Here is a 24,629-nt window from a genome sequence, read left to right on the forward strand (position 1 = left end):
TTTTTGGTGAGGAATTCTTCTGGCTTTCATGGTGTCAACAGCTCTACTGAGTTCCTGCTTTGCAGCTCATGGCCAGATCTTTTTTTGCTCACCTTTCCCTTTTCCTCTGAATTCCTCACTGCACTGCTGGTGTCTCATGCACCCACTGATGGGGTCCCTGTCCCTGATCTCGGGCCAGGCACCACACACAGAACTCCCTGTAGGTGCTTTGGTTTTTTCGTATCAGTACAGAGTCCTGACCAGAAGATTAAATATCTGAATTAAATCAGAAGGTTTAATAGCTTTGTCAGAGGCAGTCAGGAAACCAAACTCACAGGGAATGGCTACGTCACGGTGGCTTTGAGAGTCTTACTCATGAGGGTGAGTGAGATCCTGCTGGGAAAGCAAACTAAATTCTCCTTTTTGACTGTTTTTCCTGCTCTGGTTTACTGTAATGACCATACCAAGTGGATGTGGATTTACAGGAACTCCTAGTCTAGAGAAGGGGGTCAGGATCAGCAGCTTCTCATCGCCCCGTGTCTGACACACAGGCTTGTGACTCTTCCAGTGGGATGAAGCAGAGATAGGGAGAATTTGCAGAGCAGCTGAAATGCAGTTCCCATTGCTGAGACAAGTGTTTGCCAGAGGTTTGGACTGGCTTCTCCCAGCGGCTGGAACTGGTCCATGTAAAATTGGCAGGGAGTAGATTTGAAGAGAGGGATTTTGCTGAGCTTGGAGTCTGACAGCTGAGTGCAGGAGCAGGTTTGCTGTAGGCCTGAGACTCAGACCATGCTGGAAAAGAAACCTGGGAGATGTCACCTCCTCTGTAGTGCATCTGCACTGAGGGTGAGATGACCAGTGGATGGGAGTGACAACATTAAGCACAATGGAAATGAGGATTTGGAACATCAGCAGAAGCTGCTGCAAGCCCCACTAAAAATAAAATAAACAAAAAATGGCAAGAAGCTGCTCAACTACCTGGCACCATCTGTAGCTGCTAAGAACCCCAGTGTCTGTAGACTATACAAGGATTTTACTCCTGGCTTCAGGCTTCCCAAGCTGGGATTTGTACGGGCCTCTGCAGACCTTGTTTGGTACAATATCTGCACCACACACACTTTCCCTTGGACAGTTTGGGGAAATTTTATGGCCCATATGCTAAACATTCAGGGCTTGGGAGAAGAAGAAAATCTACTCCACCCTTTCCCCCCCCCCTTTAAGCTGGCTGGAAGAGAGGGATTGAGCTTTCTGCACAAATTTTGTGCTTCCCAGGGAGGAATGCAGGTTCCTTTTTTGCTCCTGCGTAGTTGGAGCCCTTTCAGTCTGTACTGGTGTGGAGGTTGACACAGGGGATGGGGTTGCAAAATTGTGACTCTTTTCTGCTCAGGCACAAAGAGGAGCTCGTGCCAGAGAGGTGCACTGGGGAACCGTGACACAGTATTTCTGTGTCCTGTTCAATGATTCGAGAGGCAAAGCAAAGAGATTGTGGTCACTGTTGTGTTGTGAGAGTGATAGAGACAAATGGCATCATTGTTTCTGTTATCTGTAGGCTGCTGGTGACTGGGGTGAAGACAAAGGCTAGAATTCACTGGCAGGGCTTGCTGTGGTTGTAGAAGGCCCGGGGTTGGGGGGAGGAGAAGGGAAAAGGAAGTGGAGGATGTAAAATGAAGACACATGTCAGCAAATCAAGGGCCCGAGCATCAGAGTTATGTATTGTGTCTTAGGAGTTGCACCCTGAACAAAAGCTCGGCGCCAGAGAGCTCAGACAGTAAATTCAGAGTGATGAGGGAGGCTGTGGCTGGAGAAGGTCAAGCAGGGCGTTAAAATCAGAAGTTCCAGGCACCAAACTCACCAGAGGCGTCTTCTCCCCTTGGGGCCAGGCTTGAGGAGACACCATGGTGGGTAAGAGCTGGTGTGAAGAACCAAAGAGGACCCTGAGAGAATGGAATAAAGCAGAGCTATTAATAGCAGTGACCCAGATTGCACTCTGAGGGTACAAATCTGGCACAAGAGGTGGCCCAGTCAGCTAAGAGGATATTTAAGAGTGGCTGGGAGAAGAACCTGTCTGTCCACTGCTAGGGGGATACTGTTCAATCCTTGCAAGGTGTCTTGGTGGTGTTGATGTGAATTCGTGGCTGGTGGCCACAGATCATCACCCAGGAGACATCTGGGTAAGTGCCTAATTGAGAAGGCATCTGAGTAATTATATTTATTTTGTGGCACATATGATTAATTCTCCTCTGTTCGGGCATGAGTGCACTTGCAGTTCTAATTTCAGAATCAGCTGGATTCTGCAGAGTGGGCATTGAAAGGAACCCTCCCCACATTTATAAAATACACCCACTTTTCATGGAATCCCTCTCAGAAATGATTTTATGGGCCTGCCTCAGTTCTCACTAAAGCAGGGCAAAGACTCCCCCTGAAATCACGGAGTCCTGGATAATCTGCTTCCCGAGGTGAGGAAAATTTGTTAAACCTGGTAGCATAGAAAAGGAATTGAAAAGGCTCAGCTCAAACCTCACATAGGCAGCACACCTCAGCAAGCATCAAATAGCTGAAAATCCTTGGGTTGCTCTCAGCAAGAGCAGAGCTCTGCACAGATCTCACCCTGGAGACCTGGAAGAGGGACACTTGTGAGCACAACTGAACCTGATGGTTTGGGCAGTTTTCCTCTTCATTCCCATCTCAAAAAAAAAAAAAAAAAAAAAGGTTTGTTTTTCCCTAAAAAGCAACGTCTTCCCCATTTTCCCTGGCCCCTGCCAAGCCGTGGATGAGTGCCTGTGCTGTCTGCACGGCCAGAAAACCCGACCATTGCGGGCAGTGGAGCAAACGGTGCCGTGCAGGGTTGGTATTTCTGAGCACTTTGTGTGTCTGCCCATCAGGCAGAGCAGAGCAGACAAGGCTTCTGGAGCTGCTCGGAGCTTCCTCCCCCGGCAGCGAGGATTTCCTGCGGTGTGAAACGGGATCAGCCGCAGCCCGGGGGACCGGCAGGGGGAGGGAGCTGTTTTCCTCTCCCTTCCATTTCTCCCACCGCATGAAAGAGGTGCTGAGGCTCTTTCAAGCTGCATCCTCCTCCACCCCCTCCGTTACCCGGCTCTGATCCCGAACTGAGACCCTTGAGACGCTGCCAAATAAAGAGCTCTCCCATGGCTTAAGAGTCTGAAACCAATTAGAGCCCCCCCTTCCCGGCTGTGCCAGGGCTGCTCCAGTGCCAGGGAGAGCCGGACAAGATGCCTGCTGCTCCCCCAAAGATGCCTCCTCCTCCTAGGCAGCTCCCATCACCTTTTGGGGATCTCGCTGCCCAGGGATTCGGGCATTGCAGATTTCCCGAGACATTACAGCAGGGATGTTGGGATTTTGATTTTTTTTTTTTTGGCGGAGTGCAATGGATGCTTGTGTTTGTCATGCTGGCTAAAGCTCTGTGGGGTGGGGGAAGGGAGACTCAGGCAGCGTTCTCAGTTGTGGTTAGGAAGGGGAGGAAAATGCTAAAGCAAGCAGCAGACAGCCTGTTTGGTGAAATGGCTGTGCACACACATGGATGCCATGCCAGCCCTGCTGGGAGGCAGGAGGGACAAGGGAACAAATCCCCGAGGTGCCACTGCTCTGACAAGAGCCCTGAAGGCACCCTGGAATCCCATTCTGCTCCCAGAAAGGTTTTCTGTGCTCGCAGCCTTCCATCCCAGCACACTGCCCGGGGCTTGCCCAGCTCCCAGGAGCTGCAGAGAGCTCTCAAGCAGGGAGAAAGCTGCCCTGCAGCGCACGAATGTGTTCATGCAGCGTGTCCTCAGAGGGCACTGAGGATCACAAACCACAGGGCAGAGTGGAGCCTGTGAACAGCAGCAGCCGCCTGCCTGGGGCAGTGCCTTGGCTTTGGCCACGGGGTGTGTTGGAGATGAGGGGAGCAGGCAGCAAATCCACCGAAGGGATGTGTTTGCTCCTGGTACCATCCATGTGCTGCTCAGTCTTCAACCGAGGCACTCTCCCCTCGGCTGGCAGGGTGTGATAGCAGTGTGCTCTGGGGTGGTGCTGTTCTTTTTTTAGGAGAAGGGGTCCTAAGGAGGGCACAGAGAGGATTAGTGACTTGCCCAAGATTATGCTGAGGGTCAGTGGCGGTCAGGAGGTCAGTAATTTTGTGTGTTTTAGTTCACATACTACTTGGGAAACCTGGCCTGTGCATCTCCAGGAAGAGCTGCTGCACAGGGCAGGATTGGGTCTTGCAGCCAGTGACTGTGGAAGTAGATACATTAAATATTTCCAGGTTAAGTGTTGGGTTTTGCCTTCACCAGTCCTGTCTTATCCACAGCTTTCTATTTATCATCCCTGCCACAGATCAGGGTATGGAGCTCACACAGCCAGGGAAGCTGGATAACCCATCTTCATTCAGCTACTTTCCCCCTTTTTTAACAGGCTTTTTCTTTATCTCTTGCAGAACTTTGCCAAAGAATTTGTGATCAGTGACCACAAAGAGCTGGATGAGGATTACATCAAGAACGAGCTGAAGAAAGCAGGGGGGGCTAATTATGATGCACAGACTGAGTAAAGGCAGGAACCTCCTGGCACCATCACCTGGATCTCCAAGGGAGGGCAAAGGCACAACAAACTAACACACCTGAGAGATGAGGCAACTGAACTCCCCAGCTTTCTGTGGCTGCACCTAAGAACTCCCTTTTTTGCATACAGAGGACTTTTATTTTCCATTCTCTCTCATGAAACATTCCTCTCTGGGGCTCTGTTTTTCTTTTTTCCCCCCTTTTTTTTTACTCATAACTCTGTCCGTGTTCTCGCACCTGTGGAATTTAGGTTTGGCTCTGCTTTGGTCCTGTTCACCAGTGTGTAGAGGCTTGCCACTGTGTCCTTCTTCATGTCTGTGTGTTTTACTTGGGCTCAACCTGGTCTCTGAGGGAAGAAAGTTTTGGGGGAGTTCTGAACATGGATTATTTTAATTTTTGAAAAATTCTTTCTGTTATTCTTGGGAATAACATTATTTGCTGTTCTAGGCTCAGATCAGCTTGAGATGACTTCCCTCAAACGTTGATTAAACCATCTAAGCATAAATGTGCAGCTGAGATGTTATCTAACAGCTTAAACAACAAAGCCAACAAACAAAAAAAAATTATTTGACTCCTAATAAATGGGAATAAATTTGCCTTAAACATTACTTGACAGTTGCTATGCTCTGTGCTGCATCTCTGTCCCTCCCTCTTAAAAATAAGATCCACCATGATCCTGAAGTGGGTTTTGTTGCTTTTTGGAGGTATCACAGCACAGTAAACTGAGGGGCTTAGAAATGTCTGGACACTTGGTCACTATTTTGTGTACGTTGGTCTCTGGGTTTGTATTTGACTTTGCTAATGCTGGGGCTCAGGAGGTGAAACTGAAAAGCATAGATTTCCTTTTTCAATGAGTCTGAAAAAATAGCAGCCGCTGAATCCTTCCCTGCCCTTTCCCCCCCTGGTTATTTTGCAGTTAACCACAACATCTTCAGTTCTTTGGGGCATTTGGCAGTGAACATCCTCCAGCTGGGAACAAAGCATGGAGCAGGGTAGCTCTGTCCCAGCTGGGGTTAAATATTAACAGCAGAGGCCCAGAGAGAACCTGGGCACAGTTTGGTACCAAACTGTTTGCTTGTGGGGGCTTCTTTGTATGGCTGTTGTTTTTCCATCAAAGGTGACTGTCCCCAGAATTACGTGTTGGGAGGAACTGTGGGGCTTGGGAGTCAGCGCTATAAATCCATTACAGAAATAAATGTTTTTCAAGAACAGTTCTCGGCGACTCTGTTGTTCTTTTACCTTCCCTGCAACAAGCCCATATTTAGGAGGTTTCTTAATCCTTGGTGTAAAGCTTTGAGCTCCTGCAATCTTGGGGCTATTAGGAGAATTAAACACTGGCTTAGATGTAAAATGATCCCAGTGCCTGCAGCCCTTGTCTGCTCGTCTCTGCTCCGAGAGGCAGAGGTGACCACAGTGCACCTGACACACTTTTTGTTCAGCAGCTCTACATCTCCACTTCCAGCGCCAAAATGCCAATTGGGAATTGTAATTGGGTCAAAGAGAACTTCGCAGCCACAGAAAATAAATGTAGAGAGGTCAGGAACAGATTTGGGGACAAGAACAATGCTTTCAGACAAGTTTTGCAGCTTCCTGCACAGGGTTACATGGGGCATTACAATTCCTGACCAAACTTCCTAAACCTTGCCCTGAAAGAAGAGAAATGGTTGTTTTTTACAGGACTGACAGCAGGGACAGGCATAACTAATGGGAAGGAGCTTTGCAGAGAGCTTATGATGCTCTGAGGCTTTGCCTGACTGGCTCAGTGACCACAATAAACTTTTATTTGACAGCCTGTGGCACAAATCTCAGTCTGGTCTCGAAGCCTGACAGCACCATCACAAGAAATTCATCGGCACCAGCTGTGGTGGGGGCTCAAGAAAGAGCTCAGCAGTGGCAAATCAGCTTTCTCAGCCTTCAAAGGCATCTCAGCAAACAAATGGAGCACTTGTGCTGCCTTTGGCAAGCTGGGTCCAGGGATGGAGGGAGGGGAGGCATCACCCTGGCTCTGGTTGCTTTGCTCTCCTTAATCCAGTTCTTAGAACATGAAGAATCCCATATTGCCTCTTTGAATCACCTCTGTGGTGTACTGGCACACAGGAATATCCAGTTTGCAGGCGCTAGTACAGCATTGCATGGGCAACACATGAGAAAAATGAGAAGGAATTACTGATTTGTGATATCAGGATAAATCCTTATGGAAAGAAAAGCAGCCTAATGAATGAGAATAATAACAGAATCAGTGGGGTTGGGTTTTTCCCAGCCTCAACTTCATCATCTTGGGCAGGCTACCTGGGGATACGGCCCTGCTGATGTTACAAAGAACATTGTGGGGAAAAGCTGGGATGAGATGCACAGGAGCACTGCTGCTGCTCTGCCTCTGGCCTCACTGGGTCAGTGCTGAAAACCCACGGGGGAGTTCTTGTTTGTACAGTCCTGTCCCTCTGACAACACTGCAACAGCCAAGTTAATCAAGTCCCTGCTTGTCAAACCCTCAAACAGAAGATGATCTTGGTCACAAAGAATGTCCTGGAGACACACCCAGCCCAAGCTGATGACTGCACATCCCAGGGGATGCCTGGGAGTGTTTGGGGCAAAATGTGTTTCCAGAATTAAGTGTTCCATTCCTGTGTACTCCTCATTTCTGAGGAGTAATCTGAACTAGCCATTAAATGGCTTCATTTCTAGAATGTTGGTAATATTTCAGTATTAGGAATGGTTTCCATTTCCCTCAGGAGAGTGACATTACTGGTGTTATTCAAACCCTTACATTGGGGGGTAGGAGCAGCTCAGCTGGTCCAGGGGTTGCGCAAGCCTGATGTAATTCACAATCTGTTCTTCAGCCTCAAACTCATCTCTGGGGTCTGCTCCCGCTTGGCTGGAAGAGTATTTACCCCACAGTGTTTGCAGGCATTCTCCTTCTGTGCTTACAATTAATAATGCAAGACACAATTGGCAAAAATGGAGCAGCAGAAAGACTGGGACACGAAGAGCAAAAGCCTAAGATCAATTATTTGTGGTGGGTTTGGGATCTCACGCTTGGTATATCACCAGAGCACAACAAAAATTGGAATTTGTCTCTGTTCTGAGACCCCAGGGCAGCTGAGTGGCTGCGAGTGGCTGCTCTGATCAGATGCATCAGGGACTCTGCTGTGGGCTGTATTTTCACCCAGTGGTGGAGACAAAGAAGGAATTAATACTGCCTATTTTTGCTGTTACACTGCTCATCGGGAGCTCCCAGAGTGTTTCAGGAAGACTGGAATCATGGAATCATTAAGGCTGGAAAAGACCTCCAAGATCACCAAATCAAACCTTCGGCCCAACACTAGCATGTTATCTAAACCAGAGCACTGAGTGCCATCTCCAGTTGTTCATTGAACAATTCCAGGGATGGTGACTCCACCGCTTCCCTGGGCAGCCCCTTCCAATGCCTGACAATCCTTTCGGTGAAGAAATTCTTCCTGAATATTGTATTTTTACTTATTGACATAAACCGGACTGCACTGAGGTTCCTCCTGGAGCACAGTATCCTCGTTTAGGAGGGGCTTTCACCATGGAACTGGAGCAGGAATAGCAGCCCGTGTGTTCCAGGGCCCCACAGCCCTGGGAATTCAGGCTCTGGGTGTGTGCACTCCTCCCCTTATCACAGCAACGCTGAGAACGCTGCATCCCGGGATTGATGCTAATGACCATCTGAGACAGGCATTCCCTTTTTTCCCATTTTTAACGTGGTTTTTATAGAGTCAGGTGCCCTGTTTTGTGTCCATTTAGCATTCAAAGCCTGGCTTTGCCTTATCGGCCCTTTCCTCAGGCTCTAAGGAGCTGCTGCTGCCCAGAGGCTCGAGGGCTGTGCTCTGCGGTGTCCCCCGTGTTGTGGCTCAGTGGGGCCGTGTCCTGTGTGGGGACCGGGGCTGGGACACCCTGCCATGCCTCCCCCAGAGCTGGGACAGTGTCAGCAGCGCCAGCAGCGCGCTGGGGGCTGTGTCTGGCAAGGAACAGATGGAAACGGCTCAGTGGCTGCTTTATATTTGGCATCGCCGAAGGATTTGCTATCCCTCCCCATTAGGAGTGCGGCAGATCCGATGCAGAATCCAATTTTAGCAGGGAGGAAGCAAAAGAGCCGAGAGAAATAGCCTCCAAAAATCGTGCTGAATACAGAGTCACGCAGCAGACGAGCTCATTTCAGTCAGCCCTGACTGGGGGGTTTTGTGCAGGGCAGGCAGATGGTGGAAAGGTAGGGCGTGAATGGGTGATCCCCCCTGGGATGTGTTCGGGGTACCAGGGCAGCCCTCCGGGGGGGAAAGCTTTGGTACCCAGGGGCAAAGTCGCGCTTGGAGAGTGGAGAAAACCAGGCTGCTGTGAGTCAGAGCTGCCTGCAACACGTGAGCAGCAAATTCTCACTCGGAGGAGGAAGGGAGCCTTTGGAGATGAGAAAATAGCTGAGCCAGGCAACGCTGGCCCCTGGAAACCGCCGGGGTTTTATAGCCGGCTGTCCCCAAGGGTGTGTAATGCCAGATTAGCCGCCGGCTTTAAGGAGGCTCTGCTGTGGCGAGCCTGGGGGGATCTGATCTCTCCAGCTCGAGGTGGTGCAGTGATTTAGCAACAAAGCACCGAGGAGAGGGGTGAAAGGACACGCAGGATATTTGGTGAGTTACGGGATGGGACCGGCTCAGTTCGGTGCTCCACCACACGGCACAAACAGGGATGCTGTTTCAAGGATGCTGTTTCAAGGCTGTCAGCACAGGAGCTGTAAGCTCAGCTCCAGTCTGTGTAGGGGCTGTAAGCTCAGCTCCAGTCTGTGTAGGGGCTGTAAGCTCAGCTCCAGTCAGTGTAGGTGCTGTAAGCTCAGCTCCAGTCAGTGTAGGTGCTGTAAGCTCAGCTCCAGTCAGGGCAGGGGCTGTAAACTCAGCCCCAAGTCAGTGTAGGGGCTGTAAGCTCAGCCCCAAGTCAGTGTAGGGGCTGTAAGCTCAGCCCCAGTCAGTGTAGAGGCTGTAAGCTCAGCCCCAGTCAAGGCAGGGGCTGTAAGCTCAGCCCCAGTCAGGGCAGGGGCTGTAAGCTCAGCCCCAGTCAAGGCAGGGGCTGTAAGCTCAGCCCCAGTCAGTGTAGGGGCTGTAAGCTCAGCCCCAGTCAGGGCAGGGGCTGTAAGCTCAGCCCCAAGTCAGTGTAGGGGCTGTAAGCTCAGCCCCAGTCAGTGTAGGGGCTGTAAGCTCAGCCCCAGTCAAGGCAGGGGCTGTAAGCTCAGCCCCAGTCAGTGTAGGGGCTGTAAGCTCAGCCCCAGTCAGTGTAGGGGCTGTAAGCTCAGCCCCAGTCAAGGCAGGGGCTGTAAGCTCAGCCCCAGTCAGTGTAGGGGCTGTAAGCTCAGCCCCAGTCAAGGCAGGGGCTGTAAACTCAGCCCCAAGTCAGTGTAGGGGCTGTAAGCTCAGCTCCAGTCAGTGTAGGGGCTGTAAGCTCAGCTCCAGTCAGGGCTGTAAGCTCAGCTCCAGGTAGGGCAGGGGCTCTAAGCTCAGCCCCAGTCAAGGCAGGGGCTGTAAGCTCAGCTCCAGTCTCATCTCCTTGCCCGGATCCTGGCACTGCATCTTCTACAGAGCAGGGGGAGCTGGAAAAAGGGTCTGGGGGATCTCCCATAGATTTCCCCAGACTGGAACCAAAGCCTTGTGGAAGGGGAGTATATCTCTTACTGAGCTATGAAGTGAGATCTCTGCCCCCAAAATCCCACACTTTTGGGCCCTCTCTGGTCTATAAGGGTGCAATGTGTTATTGCAGCCCTCAGCTGCCCAGAGAAGCTGTGGCTGCCCCTGGATCCCTGGAAGTGTCCAAGTCCAGGTTGGACAAGGCTTGGAGCAACCTGGCATAGCGGAAGGTGTCCCTGCCCATGGCAGGGGTGAAATGAGATGATCTTTGAGGTCCCTTCCAACCCAAACCTGGGATTCTGTGATCTCAGGCTTGGCTTTATGGCCCAGTGAGCCAAAGCACCAGAGTAGGTTTAATTGCAGCCTGTGTATGGCTTGGGAATGAGGGCAATAAATGACCTTTGCAGCCCACTCAGGCCTTCATCCTTGCTCTCCAGCTTTCCCAGACTTCTGTTTCTGGCCTGGAGTAGCTCACTTCGCTTGTCTTACAGCGGCTGGTTGATTTGTGTAAGCTTATCTGGGCTGGGAAACAAAGAGAAACCTTCCAAGATATTTCACCTTTCTCCCTCTCTCCACCATCAAAACATCCAATAAAGTTTTTCATTAACCTTAAGACTTCTTCAGAATGAGAGCAAATTTCCTTGGAAATGCAGCTGAAGGGAACAAACAGCATCTGCTGTGCAAATATTAAATGTGGGCAGGAGATGAATAGACTTATCTCCTTTATCATGGTTAGCCACATTTCTGCCTTGTAATTTTGGCCTATCACTCAAAAGAAACTGTAATCAGGGTGTAATACATCCTATTGGCAAATTACAGCCGTGCAGCTGTTGGAGGCAGCAGCTGAACCCTTCAGCAATTTAAACTAGGTTTTATTACACCAGGGCAAGGCTCCAGTAAGTATATTAGTGACATGATTTAAAAACAATAAGAGTTGAATCTTGTCCCACTGAAGTTCATCCCGACGTCGGTTTTCGTGGGAAGAAGCGTTTTGCCAAAATCAGGAATCCAAAAAAAAAGCGTTTTGCCAAAAACAGGTCTCAGGGGAGTCCTCAGCAGAGCGAGACTGTGAGAGCAAAGGAGCAGTGGTGAGATCAGCCCTAAGCAAAGGTGTGAACGCTGCCTTCTCACCGGGATTTCTGGGTTACTATGCGCCAAGAAAAGTTCCATTTAAGGGAACTTAGATGAAATCTGGCTACAGAATACAGGGCTCAGACAAGATTTAAAGTGTGCTGTGGCAACATGTGAATTTTCAGCTCTCCTCCTGAATGTAGCAGAGAAGGGTGTGTTCCCATAACAAAGAGCACCAGAAGTGTGTTTAACTTAAAAAGGCAATGTTTCAATTTTGCTGAGCTCCAAACCAAAATCAAACTCTTGGGAGCAAAAAGCCTGCAAAAGTCCCTAAAGTTTTATGCAAAAATTACCAGTATTTTTTTCAGAAAAAGAACCATAACTCTTGGTCAGATTCCTGTCACAAAGTCACAAATTATTCTGTGGGCCATTAGAAACACCTCGCAAGAGTAGAGAGAAGCACTGTTCTCTCTTCTAGATGCAAAGTGAGTCTTGTTTATTTTTCAGCAGCAGGGTTTCAGTGCTCATATCTATGTGTCAATATTCCCTGTACTACCCAGACAAGCAGCTGTTTTCCATATCCATGTGCTGGCTGTCACCAGATACCACCTTCTGTTTGAGAATTATTTGCCTTTTTTGCCCCTAACACTTTTAGTTGGAATAACAGGGTTGACGAAAAACTTTTTGGGCTGAATCACAAAATTAGTTTTAAGGTCAGAAATCAGCACTTTCCTTCTCTTTTAAGCTGCTTTTCAGGAAGCATCTTGCATCTGGCTGCACCTTCTTTCTAAAACAAAAACTTTCTGGAGAATCCAACTTCTGGATTCTCACTGGGTTAATATGGATACAGCTATGAAGTGGTTTGATGGGGAATCTCAGTTGTGATTTGCCCAGAGCAGTCAGCTTATCTCACATCAGAGCTGTAAATCAGAAATGCTACCACATTTATTATCTTTATCTTCCTTATTTAAGAGCTCAAACCTGTCAGATGAAACCATAAATCTGCTCCTTGCATCGAGCCTCTTAATATTCCAGTTGATGTTTGTTTCCAAAAACTCTCTGCCAACATTTCATTTTCTTCTCATGCTGACACTTAATGCCTTAAGTGCTTGGAAAGATAAACACTGGCTTTAAGCAGTACAATCCCATGATCAGTTTATCTGAGGATTATTACACGGGTGCACGGAGGAGTCAGTCATAAATTGAGCACTTTTTGCCCTGGCTGCTGATTTAATTGCAGCGAATGGAGTGGAATATTCTGAGAATCACTGACCTGGGATGTAGAGGAGATTTAACTTACAATTTTATCCAATTAAAACCTACTGGGGTGGGACACCAGGCTGTAACTGGGACTCAGGCTGGGGGTGAGGAGAGAAGATGAATTTTACTTGGAGCTGAACTGGTGTCTTGCAGCTGAGAACAGCAGGACAGACCAGGAATCGGTGGTAAAAGGCTGAAGACAGATTAACTGAAGCAACAAAATAGACACAAACTTTTTATAAGAGAAGGTGATTAACCTCTGGAAGAAACAAAACAGTTGCCTGATTCACGTTTTCACTACAGTGAAAAGCAAGAACTCTCTTCAGCAGATGCTTGAATGAAGCACCAACAATTGGATTTAACAAATGGGAACTACAATTGTCTGCAGTGCACAGATGATTACATTTGATCTCAGCTCCCTTAGGAACTTCGAGCATTTTCCCTGTCTCAGGCACAATAATACAAGAGATGATTCAAAGTGCATTCTCACAGAGCTCAGATGCATTTTCAGTGGCACGGCAAACGTGAGCCGGCTCTGCTCCAGTCTGGGCAAACAGCTGGAATAGAAGTGTCTTAGAGTGTTAGAAGGATCCAAAGGCAAAACTCATCTCTCAGAGCCATAGGATTCTCAGCCTTAAATAAGGATACACAAACCTTTGTTTGCTGTAGTGCTCTTTTTCCTTTTCAGCCCCGTTTTGAATAGATTAAGCTGTCTGAAGTAGGGTTTATGGCTTATGCCAAATGCTACTTTCAGCACAGCCAGAAAAGCTGAAGTCTCCCAGTGGGAGAAGTACTTTAGAACTGATGTGGTATTAAATCAAACCAGCACAAGCTCATCCCCTTAAATGTAAACCAGGCAAGAAACCAAGAAAGTTTGATTTTAGTGCATGTTGGACTGAAATTTAGAAAAGAGTCTGCAAGATGTGCTGGGAGAGAGCTGTTGCAGAAATGTAAGATTAAAACAAGGTATGGAACTGGTGGCCCCAGCTCTGCCCTCCTGGCACATGCTGCACCCCAGACAAACAGCTCAGAACCTGCTTGCACATCACTGAGTGTTCCTCTTGGCAGGTGAATAGAAACTGAAAGTCTCTGAACAGGATAAGCAGTGAGAAATGACAAATCCTGCAGTTAACAGAGGCACAAAGCAGAGCAGCCACCCCAGTGTCTGCAGAGCTGGTGAGGGGCTCTGGTTACACTCCTGCTCCGGACACCATAGACTGGGACCCTGCACTCAAGGCAGGAGGGCACAGTGCTCAAAAACTGAAGTAAAAGCAGTGAAATGTTTGCTAAATTTTCTGTCTTTTCCATTCAAGGCTTTAAACTGTTCTCAGCAAGCTGATCTCTGTTTGCAGAAAGAATGAGAGTTACTTACCCATCCCTTGGGCCGCACACCAGGGCAGGGGAAGAGGTGCTCACTGGTTACTCTGCATGGCAAATCCTGTGCACAATGAGAATGAATAAATATCAAACTAAGGTCAGAAGAATCCAGTCAGGGCAACTGCCAATTAATTATTGCCCTGGTAATGCAACTATCCCTAATACCAGTGCACAGCTCTCAGCTTTCCATTCCACAAGGATATATTTTGGTGAGTTTAAGATCTGCTTAGTGGAGCAAGTCCCCATTCTGCTTTCACCAGCTTGCAAACACCACACACAGGCCAAAATCCTGCTGGGGTTTAGCTTTATTGGAAATGTAAATCACAACAAACAACAAAACAGCTTTCACTGTAAACTTCCCTTCCGAGCTTAACTGTTCCCAAGGTTGCTCCCTGGTGACACTTCCGTGCCAGTCTGACACTTCTTTCTTTTATTTGGTTGCAACTTGTAAATCTGATCTGCAAGAGTGAGCCAGCAATAATCATCTTGCTCCTTTTTGCTGGGTTCAGGATTTGAACTGAGTACAGCTCTGCCTTTATGAGCAGGTTGTCAGAATTACTACCCAGTTACAGCTCTTCTCAAATATACACAAATAATTCTTCCAAAGTCACATTTTACTACATTGTTTTTACCAACAGATGTCAAGGCAAGAACACACTGGATTGCATCCTGAAAACTGGTACTGATTTCAGTTTGGGAGTACATACTCCTAATGAAAAACACATTAGAGGTGAGGATGTTTTCAAAGCAACTGTTTCTGGCATGTCAGACTTTGAAAATAAAGATATGCTTTTCTGTATCCTAAAAAAATTCCACAAAATTCACACATACTTGGGAAAAGAAAACATCTTGTATGTGTGTGAAAATTGACCCATTGCTGGAGCAAGAAATTCAAGCTAGCAAACAAATCTGCAATGAGGACAGATCATTTGGGGACTTCCTTACTATGTAGATTCTCGGACAATTCATAGCTGTGAGTTTTGAAATTCTTTGCTTTTGAAAGGTTCTTTGTCAGTGAAATGTGGTCTAGATAGAGTCAGGGGTTTGGGAGCTGGAATAGAAACAGAGTCCACTTTCTCATTAAACAGAGCTCTTTTCATGTTCTAAGCATGACAGACCAATAGAAATCATAGATAGGCCTGAAATTCAGTATTTGAATCCACAGCCAGATCTGCACTTCTACTCTATTGCAAGGGAAAGGAGGAAAAGACATCACAGTTTATGTTCAGAGCTCTGACACTAAGGACAGAGAACTCCCATTCAGCAGCCTGGTGTACGATGTTGATTGGAGCATGAGATGGGTTTGGGGTAAACCTCCATGGAGCCCTGAAAATTCCTGAGGGACATGAGAGTACCCAGACTCTCCCAGGAACCTCTGGTATTTTCCAGGACAGAACTGGAGAACTCCTGCCTGTCTCCTCACACACTCACAGCTTCCCCGGGGCTGGACACGCTGCAGGTTGCTGGAGTGATTAATTAATGTGCCTCTGCAAATTACTTTGTGCAAGGAAATTACAGCAACATCTCCTCTGCTGGTGTCATCTGAGATAAGCTCTGTTACCCCAGCACTGAAACTGTACCTCACTCTCCTTTTCTACAGAACAACAACTTTCTCACTCCACCAGGCTTTCCGGTCCAGATTATGTTTCAACAGTTACAAATGTGGTGTGGTGAAAGCACCACCGAAGAAAATGTCTCATAAATAGTAATAGGGTGCTGTGTTACCCTCTCACTCTTCCAGGGTGAAAGATGATTTCATTTCAACAATGAAGTGCAGAAAAAATGATAAAAACCTTTTATTACAGGTCATCTGCTCCTTCTCTCTCTTCCTGCTGATTAAGCAGAGAGGAAAATAGACTCAGAACTGTGATTTTTTTTTCTTTTTATTGTGCATTCATGTTTTTATGTTGGATTCAACAACATGAATTATTACTGAGCTACATCTGTTAGAGAACACTGTCCAGGTAAAATCAGCTTCTACTGGCTCCTGTTCAGATGAAATCAATAGGCTTTTTGCCATCATTTTTACAGGCCCAGATATTGCTGTAAAATGTCAGGGTAAAATATTTGGACAGGCAGACACGTATGATGTGTCTGTGCAGACTGGAGCCAAAGCTTTTCAGCCTCCAGTGAGATGGTATCCTTAATTCAGTACAAAAAGGAAGGATAATTTGGTTCAGAAAGAACATTATCATTCCTCCACCTCCCCTCACACCAGAAGGTGCATTTGGTTTCACCATCATAAATCAAAAGCACAGAGCATCGAAGATCCATGTGTGGTGCTCTGGAGCTCCCCCACTATGCTGGCTAAAAACAAGCTCAGATTTATCTGGAGCACAGGCCAGGTGTCCTAGACCTGGTTTTCAAGCAGTGACTGCTGCAAAAGGGGTGGCTGGAGGTTGGGCAGCATCCTGGGGATCTATTGAATGGAAATGGTGTTTCTCAGCAAGATCACCAAGCTGGTGAGCTCAGGAAGAAATGATCCCTAAAAGGGAAGAAATGATCCCTAAAAGGGAAGAAATGATCCCTAAAAGGGATGTATTCCACTGCTCTGGCACCAGCAGCTTCATCACTGCAGGGTGGTTGCATTTCTACCCCTCTTTTCTGTGTGACAGTTTTATATTAACTTCAGGTTTAACACTGACAAAGGGCCATCTCCACTGGTGGGGTTGCTCTGTAGCTGCAATCTCCTCTTTGATGCAGCTCCTTGAACAGTATCCTACACAAGGAGGCCGTTTTTGATGTTAATTAAGAATGTAGAAGTGATGATGGTTTTTTGTTTTCTTCAGTCATCAATCTTTGCCTGAGAAAGGCTTTGGAGAAAAGCAGCATTTTCTATATTTGCTGGCTCCCTGGTGATAAAGGAGAGAAGGTACAGAGTTCCTGTACTTCCTGTACACCTGGACATCCCAGTGCACCAGAGGACAAAAGACAGCACAGGCTGGATCACCTTCCTGTCTAGCTTTTATTCCCTCTGGCTCACACAGGGATCAGTGGAGAGAGGCAGCTGAATTCAGAGGACACAAGCAGAGCCCCTAAGCTAGCGTTTACCTTTTCCCTGGGTTCAGTGCCTGTGATCATCTCTTTGGACATTGATATGGTTATGGATCACTTAGGGGTCCCCAAACTGTTGAAGACAAATGAAAACACAAGTTCTCAACACAGTTCCTCAAAATGAGCTCCTTGTTCAGGAGCTAGTTCCTACCTTGGGATTCTTCCTCAATCAGTGCATGTTTTCAGTGGAGACACAGCAATGGTTACATGTGAGGCAGCCTGGCAGAGAAACTAAAAAAGAAAAACTACCCCCAAAAGCAGAGAAGATAAAGCAGAAGATGAAAAGAAATTTGGTTTCGAAGATAAAATCTTTAGAAGGCTTTTGGAAATACAGGTGAGGAGAGGAGACTATTTGGAGCTGACTAGAATATTTTTAGTGAGAAAATTAATTCAATATCCACAATTCTCTGTGTCTCCAACACACTGGGACATTTCACATTAGCGTTTATGAACAGACATATTTTTTCTCCCTCACTGAAGCATTTTCCCTCTTCTATTTTCAGAGCCCTCTGGAGTGCTCAGATAACCCCCCTCTGTAAGTCAATCCCAGCAGGAGACTCTTTAATAAGACTCTTTTTAAGATAAAATATTTCTACAAAGGTGGAAATAATGCAATACCTACAGTCCTTTTCAAAAGAAGCAGAACAAGAGAATTTCGATGTGGAAAACTCCTTTTTGATCATTCCAGTCCCTTTCTCTTTGCTGCAGCACACAAGAGTGACAGAGGTATGTGATATATGATTATGGCAATAACTGAGACTCATCTGGAGACCTCTGAGTTTCATTATTCTGTTCCACACCATTCCCACTGACCCTGTAGTGTCCTTGGACCTACTCTGACCTGTCTGAGGGTCTTAATTTGGTTGCTAAAAGTCCTCAGGAAGAGCTGGAGCCCGTGCTACAGCTCCTCTGTGTGCCTTCCTGCACTTCTCAAAGGCAATGCCAAGGGGAAGGAGCAGAGGAACCTGCTTTGTCTGCTCCAGTTTAACAGAAAATCCCCTCTCTCGGTGTCTCCTCACGTGTTTAAATGTACTCCTCTCTTGAGTGGGCCTGGATGCGATATAAAATCTCATTCTGGTAGGGGCTTTCATTTTATTCTGTGCCATGGAGAATTGTCCTTGTTCATGTAAGGCACTTGTGTCCTTGAGCCATTCATTTATTGGCCGTGTTGGTCTTGAGCATGTTCTCTCCAGCCTTCAGAATTTATTTCTTTAAAAGCCAGGAAGAAACATTTTGACACCTTCCCTCAGCAGGTGCCAATTTCTGGCCCTTGAGTGATCTGAGCACCCGGCTTGTGCTGGTGTGTGCCTGTGGAAACCAGGGATGCTGGGCTCTCCTGAGCCTGGTTCTGCTGCCCCTCTCTCTTCAGCTGTGCCTTACATTGAGCAGAAACCTCAGCCCCCTCCCTCAGATGAGCAATCTGTGTCAGACAGGAAACCTTCAGGCTTTCATGTCACTTCAGGGTCAGGAAAATCAACAGAACAAAAAGTGTTCAAGGTCTCATGTACTGTCCAGCAGCCTGAAGTGCCAGAAAACAGGAACTGGAAGTCTTTTCAGTTTATTCACCAACCCTGCTCTCTCTGCCCCATGCACCCACAGGATAACAGGGCAGTAGGACATATATTCTATATTGACTGTATATTCCATATTGACTATTCTGACTCTATTTCCAACGATGAAAGTTTTTAAACACAGCCACAACTTCAGAACATACTCGTTGTTTAGAGGAAAAAACAACCCACAAAACGTTGTGATGCTTACAACAAAGCAAAATAACTTTTTACACTACCAAATCATTTTGAGTTGATCTTGATACACTATTTGCATATGTATAAGAAATTTTGCCCTACCAGTGACATTTCTTTTATTGTTAATTCTTCAAAGAGCAGTACATAATTATTATAAAAAATGTAAACTATTCAACTTATCTTTTTTTCTTCCCTGCTGAATTGAACTGACACATTCCGGGGGAAGGTTTTAGGTTTGCAAAATCAGCATGTTCCACAGAATTTTTGCTCCATAGGGAAAAATTTATCTACTTGCATCCGGTAATTGTTCTATTTTTCACCTCAAAAAGACCTCAGTTGGATCAGGTCAGCTTTCCTATTCTGGTTTACATTTATTTCCAACAGGAAGCCATATCTGTCAACAACTGAGCATTCTGCTAGCAATTAGAATCCAATCCAACATGTGACAGCTTTTTCTAGCACGTTGCAAGAATGGAAGAAGGACATTTTGGATGAATTAGAGGTAGTAATATGAATGTGTGTCACACACTAGGAGCTGTTGATTTGCCATGACAATATCTCCATGGAGATGTCTAAAATATCGATTCCTAGTTAGTGTTTCCACTATTGATCAGAGACTCATTCAAGACCCCCCGATTTGGTGTTAATATGTGTGTTTTAGGGGCTCTGGGTTTCAGAGGAAGTACAGCCAGCTTGGATGCAATTTTCATAGATTCACAGAATATCCTGAGCTGGAAGGGACCCACAGGATCATCCAGTCCAGCTCCTGGCCCTGACACCCCAACAACCCCACCCTGGGCATCCCTGGCAGCGCTGTCCAAACGCTCCTGGAGCTCTGGCAGCCTCGGGGCCGTGCCCATTCCCTGGGGAGCCTGGGCAGTGCCCAGCAGCCTCTGGGGGAAGAACCTTTCCCTGAGATCCAACCTGAGCCTGCCCTGGCACAGCTCCAGACATTCCCTGGGGTCCTGCCACGGGTCCAGAGAGAAGAGATCCGTGCCTGCCCTTCCCCTTCCCCTCAGGAAGAAGCTGTAGGCTGCAATGAGGTCTCGACCACCCCAGTGTTTCTGTAATCTTTCCTTTCCATTTGTCTCAAATAAATCTTCATTGTGATTCTTTTACATGCTCAGGTGTCATTCTCTTTTTTTTTCCCCTCTGCCTCTCTGATTTTGCTTTATTGCCAGTAATCCATCCACTCCAGGAGTTCTGCAATTTTGATTGACTCTAAGAAATTGAACGAGTGTCTTTTGTTGCACAATTTAATTCTGTTTGCTTTTGGAAAGGTTTCAGCATTATCTGCCAGCTGATCTTGGCTCGAGCAGAACAAAACACCCTGTGAGCTCCAGGGGGTCAGTGTTATGGCATGGGAAAGCTCCTCTCCAGAGCCCTCCTCCAGTGGGTAAAGTCTTGGGGCTGCACTGTGCTGTGTGCTCTGCACACAATCTGTGCAAGAAAACAATGAGCATTATCACTAATGAATTAATTTCCATTTTTTCCCTTTCAGCACAGAATATATTTAACAGCTATAAAGCCAAAACAGCTGTAGGAGAATAACAGCAGAGCTCAGAATGGACTCTGGCCCTAAAAATGTCACCCAAAGCCTTCAGATTTGCAAAGCTCCCTGTTCACTCTCCATCAGGGATGGCCTGCAGTGCTACCACAAGTTGCTCCAAGTCTCTGCAGCTCGGGATGGACTGAGCTCACTGTGAAATGACTTTCTGAGAAGCCTCTCCCTTGTTTATTGCAATTCCTTGTTTTCTGGAAGAGACTCCGGGATTGTTCTGGCTATTGTGAACGTGACCTCAGATGTCTTAGTTGTTATTTCTCTGCCTGGGAGGATTTAGCAGCATGGTCAAGGGATCACAAAGAATGTTCCCAGTTAGTGTGAAAGGTTCACCTGGCGCCTGTGTCAGTCAGTGAAGTTATTCCTTGATTCAAAGTGCCCAGATGGAAACGGATAATAAAATTCATGACACAAGAACGTAACTCAGAGAGAAAAATTGTCCTGTTGAAATAGTTAAGGTAAATGTATGATGGCTTCATGCCACCAAAAAAAAATATCCGTAAAGCTCAAGCAAATTTGCAATCAGGAATCAACCCTGTTTCCCAAAAGGAGCTCAGTTTGGAACTTCTAACGATAAATCTCCAGGATTTGCTGAGCTTCTCCTTGCTGGGACAAAGAATTTAAACTATTTCAGGCCTGACTTCAGTCATTTATTACCAGGGCATGCTTGGCAGGGGCCAGCTGAGAGAATCTTCATGGGATGGACTGAGGAGGAACAGCTCCCCGTTCCAGCCACAGCTGGAATGTTTCACAGCTGCTTTCCCATTTGGTGATATCTCCTTGGACTCTGGAGTCTTTCTGTGCTTCAGGAAGAATTCTTCACAATGATTTGCCCTTGCAGCTTTGCTGACTTGCCTGGTGGAAGGAGCAGGAGAAATGAGTGTCCTGATGTTCTCTGAGTGCCTCTGCAAGAGCCCTGCTGCTTCTTCCAAGCATTTTCCCAGGCTGCCGGAGCGAGGCCCTGGTTCTGGGATCATTAATGCCAGAGCTCTGCTCTGCTGATCTGCCAGAAACACCCACTGGATGTGGATCAGAAATCAGCTTGGGATGGTGTTTCTGGTGAGGTGCTGAGTGCAGAACACAGCATTCACTCCCACTTTCCCTGCCTAGAAGAGGGCAGACAATTTCTGCCAGAGTAAAAATGCTGGAGCAGTAGCTGCAGGAGATGCCTCATTAGGACAGAGACTTCTGGTCCAACATAAACTTATCATTACTTTTTAATACATTCAAATAGGCAAGTTTGCTCACTCTGGATCAGTGCTCTGTGTGATGTGATTCTGTGTCATGACTTTTCTGTGCTGGCACAAGGAGCCCTTAAGCTGGATTTATTGTTTTGTTGAATCATGACCTCAGGGATTTGTGAGAGAAATGAACTTCAGCCAAGTGCTGGAGATTTTAAGGCAATTTATAAGTGGAAGCTTGGTCACACTGAAGTTAACAGCAAATCTCTGTATTCTTTTTGGGAACAAACCCACCTGATTGCTGAAATGTGAACTTTCTGTGGGAACATATGGACCAAGTTTGGTGGGGCTTGAATTTCTGGCCCGAGGCTTCAAGGAGAGGATATTCATTCTCTCAGAATGATGGAGAGGCCATCCCACCCTCACCTGGGAAGGGGGATGGAGCAGGCTCTCACCGGGATCCTGAGCATCCTAAACTTCCCCAGCCCCCTTCTCTGACAAAGCCACTCTGCAGTGTTGCTGCTCCACTGCTGCAGCTGCTGCTCCCACATTTACCCTGGTTCAAGCCTGAGGCAGGAAACACTAAAACAAGCCTTGTTTTGGGAAAGGTTTCTTTAATCCTCCCGTGTCTCCCACTGGTGTCCTTCCAGCCAGTGACTAAGTAGTCAGAGCTGGATAAAAGCCACTTCTCCCATCTCTCCCCCGGATTCTTTTCCAAGACATTTGGAAAGGCCTGAGATCCTTTCTACTGCAGAATGGAATATTTTGGAAGATGAAATATAATGTGGCTTATATAAAACTGCAGGATGCAGAACACAACCCCATTCAGATCCAATCAAACTTTCCCTGAACATTGACATCCCTTGGAAATTTTCCATCACCAAAGTTTCAGAATCACTAAACCAGCTGAGTTACTTTTTAATGTTACTTTGATTAAAATATTAAATTTCTTTCAACCAATAAATGATCTTAGCCAGAAAATAATTTGCATTAGTTGAGCATATGGGTTGACTCAAAGACAAGTTAATTACAGAACACAGTGCAGAGAACCTTTGCCTACTTGAAGGAGACTGCTACAAAAGTGAAAAATAAAGCAGGTGTTATCTCTTTTTCAATTAAATTGCCTGTTACAGGGGATGTACTTTATTCAACATGAAACAGAGTCTAGATGAAATGAGGAAGGAAAAGAGAAAATGAGATTGAGAAGAAAGAAAACCCATACTTAATAAAATTAAAAGGCTGAAGGAGAGAATGAGGGGTTTTTTCCTGTATTTTTCAAAAGGGCCCAGGGGCACTGTGGTAACACTGGGACATGCAAGATGGAAGAGAACAGGACTGAACTGTGCTCCACGCTCTGCTGGGTTAAGGGAATTTCTGCTGCAGTTGCTGCAACTAAGTCAGAGCTGGGCTCTGATTTATATCAAGAAAAGAAAGTTCTTAACTCAAACAATTCCTACCCAGATGCCACAGACTGCCCTGTAATTGTCCTTGGGAGCAGGACAAAGCCAAGGCCACAGCCTGACGGACCAAGCTGAGCCTTGCTTTCAGCCCAGGATGTCTTCATGCACAACATATAATTTCAAAAGCTGGCTTTAAACACTGGGATGATACAATTCTGCTCTCTGTGATTCCTTCCAGGTTATATATGTGGATATTAATTATGTAAATAAATGTATCATTCATGCAATAACTACACATGGTCATGAATATGAACACTGGAGTCATGCCAGAGGCCAGGGAGTGGCTCTGCTGAATTTCAGAACAAGAACTTCTGGTCCCATGTCAGTCTGACAAGAGGCTCTCTGATAAGAGCAGAGAAGCCTTGCTGCAGATTAGAGCTACATGTTCCAGTATGTTCCATTCAGAACTGGGAAGCATTTCCAGGCTTGACCTCACAGGTGTGAAAATGGAATTCTCCCAGAGAAGAAAAGATAAAAAATGCAGGATCACTTTTCCACAGCCAAGTGTGCAGTGCATGCTTGCATTGCCCGACCATTTTCAGGGTCATTCTCTTTAATCTCAGTGTACAATCCATCTAAAAAACCTACAGGCCCTGAAACACTTTGTGTATGAATTCAGATCAATATAATGAATGCCAGGTTGTCATCTGTGTTTCCTGACATTGCTTGTGCAGGATAGAAGATTATAACATCAAAGTTATAATTATGTTATCAAAAGCCTTGGATTTAGTGAGTTAGTTGGGTACCTGCACTTTACTATCTTATTGATCATTCCTCATTCAACCTTTTATTTATCCCATATCTGGAAAATGCACAGCACATGAACCAAACACCAGTTCACATTTGATCTCCCTCCAAAAGCTCTGTGTAGTTTGATTGATTTTTGAATATACCTTCAGCTCTAGGTCGCACCAACTGTGGCAATGACAGCTCTTTAGAGTCATTTCAGTATTTCTCATAAAAAGGGATTAAGTCCCTGCTTCTTACATCAGTTTTACTGTCTGTGTGAAAGGTTTGAACATGTCAGGTATCAGCCAGCCCTACTCTAAAGGTTAAAAAAGAAAACTGTTCCTGTAAATATCTGGAGATTTATGGAGGCCTAGGAGTGCAGTGAATCTTTTTTTATACAGTGATTCAGTACACACTTTATGGTCCAGCCACTACAGACACAGCACTTTTAAAGCCTTTCCAAGGTACAGGCATTCCATGCATTTGGATTGTCCTGTGTTTGGTAGAGATGAGCTCCAAGAGAACAACTGCACACTAATTTCCACACGTTTTCATGGCTCTAAAAGATTGATATATAATCCTACAACCCAAGTGATGGATGATATCTGTAGGTGCACTTTCCTACTTAAGCTCCACAAATCAGGAATGTCTTCATAATTAATTCTTTAGAAAGAAGAAACTGATTCAAAGATGTCGTTAAGGGCATAATTTAGTGTAATGAACCATCATTATGAGATAAAACCCAGCCTTGATCAGAAATTATCGCCAGTTTGCACCTGAGTCTAGATTTTCCTGGTGTCTGTGTCAGCAAGGCAATGTTGGAACAGGTTTGGGGCAATCTGGGGAGATTTCTGTGGGGAAGGGCAGGTTGTGCCCTGCACCAAGGGGGCTCTCAGTCCGAGGGGGCTTTTATTGGCCTCAGGTGCAGTGGTACTGAGGCACATCAGGTACTTCCAAAAGGACCTGACCTGTCCCACAAGGACAGAGGGAGACTTTAGGTGTGTAAAGCTTGAGGAGCCATGCGGGAAATTT

General features: G+C 46.4%; 1 protein-coding gene and 2 long non-coding RNA genes across 4 annotated transcripts in view; 2 read left to right on the forward strand and 1 right to left on the reverse strand.

Moving 5' to 3' along the window:
* Window positions 1-5,743, forward strand: part of COTL1 (coactosin like F-actin binding protein 1) — a 19,926-nt gene extending 14,183 nt beyond the window's left edge. The window contains exon 4 of the mRNA XM_032121837.1: window positions 4,409-5,743. Within this exon, the coding sequence (XP_031977728.1) occupies window positions 4,409-4,519 (111 nt within the window). The 3' untranslated portion in view covers window positions 4,520-5,743. The remainder of the gene's footprint in view (window positions 1-4,408) is intronic.
* On the reverse strand, window positions 1,665-14,117 carry LOC116449890. Of its 2 annotated transcripts, XR_004242575.1 has the most exons (3): window positions 14,030-14,117; window positions 13,860-13,925; window positions 1,665-1,913 (listed from the first exon to the last, which is right to left on the reverse strand). It is a non-coding gene; the product is annotated as an uncharacterized LOC116449890 (long non-coding RNA). The 2 variants fall into 2 exon arrangements; XR_004242574.1 differs by lacking the exon at window positions 14,030-14,117 and having other exon boundaries at window positions 13,860-13,934.
* LOC116449889 lies at window positions 8,767-23,098 on the forward strand. Its single transcript, XR_004242573.1, has 3 exons — window positions 8,767-9,172; window positions 17,422-17,644; window positions 20,168-23,098. It is a non-coding gene; the product is annotated as an uncharacterized LOC116449889 (long non-coding RNA).
* The last annotated feature ends 1,531 nt before the right edge of the window (window positions 23,099-24,629 follow it).

This window comes from Corvus moneduloides, chromosome 12 (assembly GCF_009650955.1).
Source record: "Corvus moneduloides isolate bCorMon1 chromosome 12, bCorMon1.pri, whole genome shotgun sequence".
NCBI classification, from domain to species: Eukaryota; Metazoa; Chordata; class Aves; order Passeriformes; family Corvidae; genus Corvus; species Corvus moneduloides.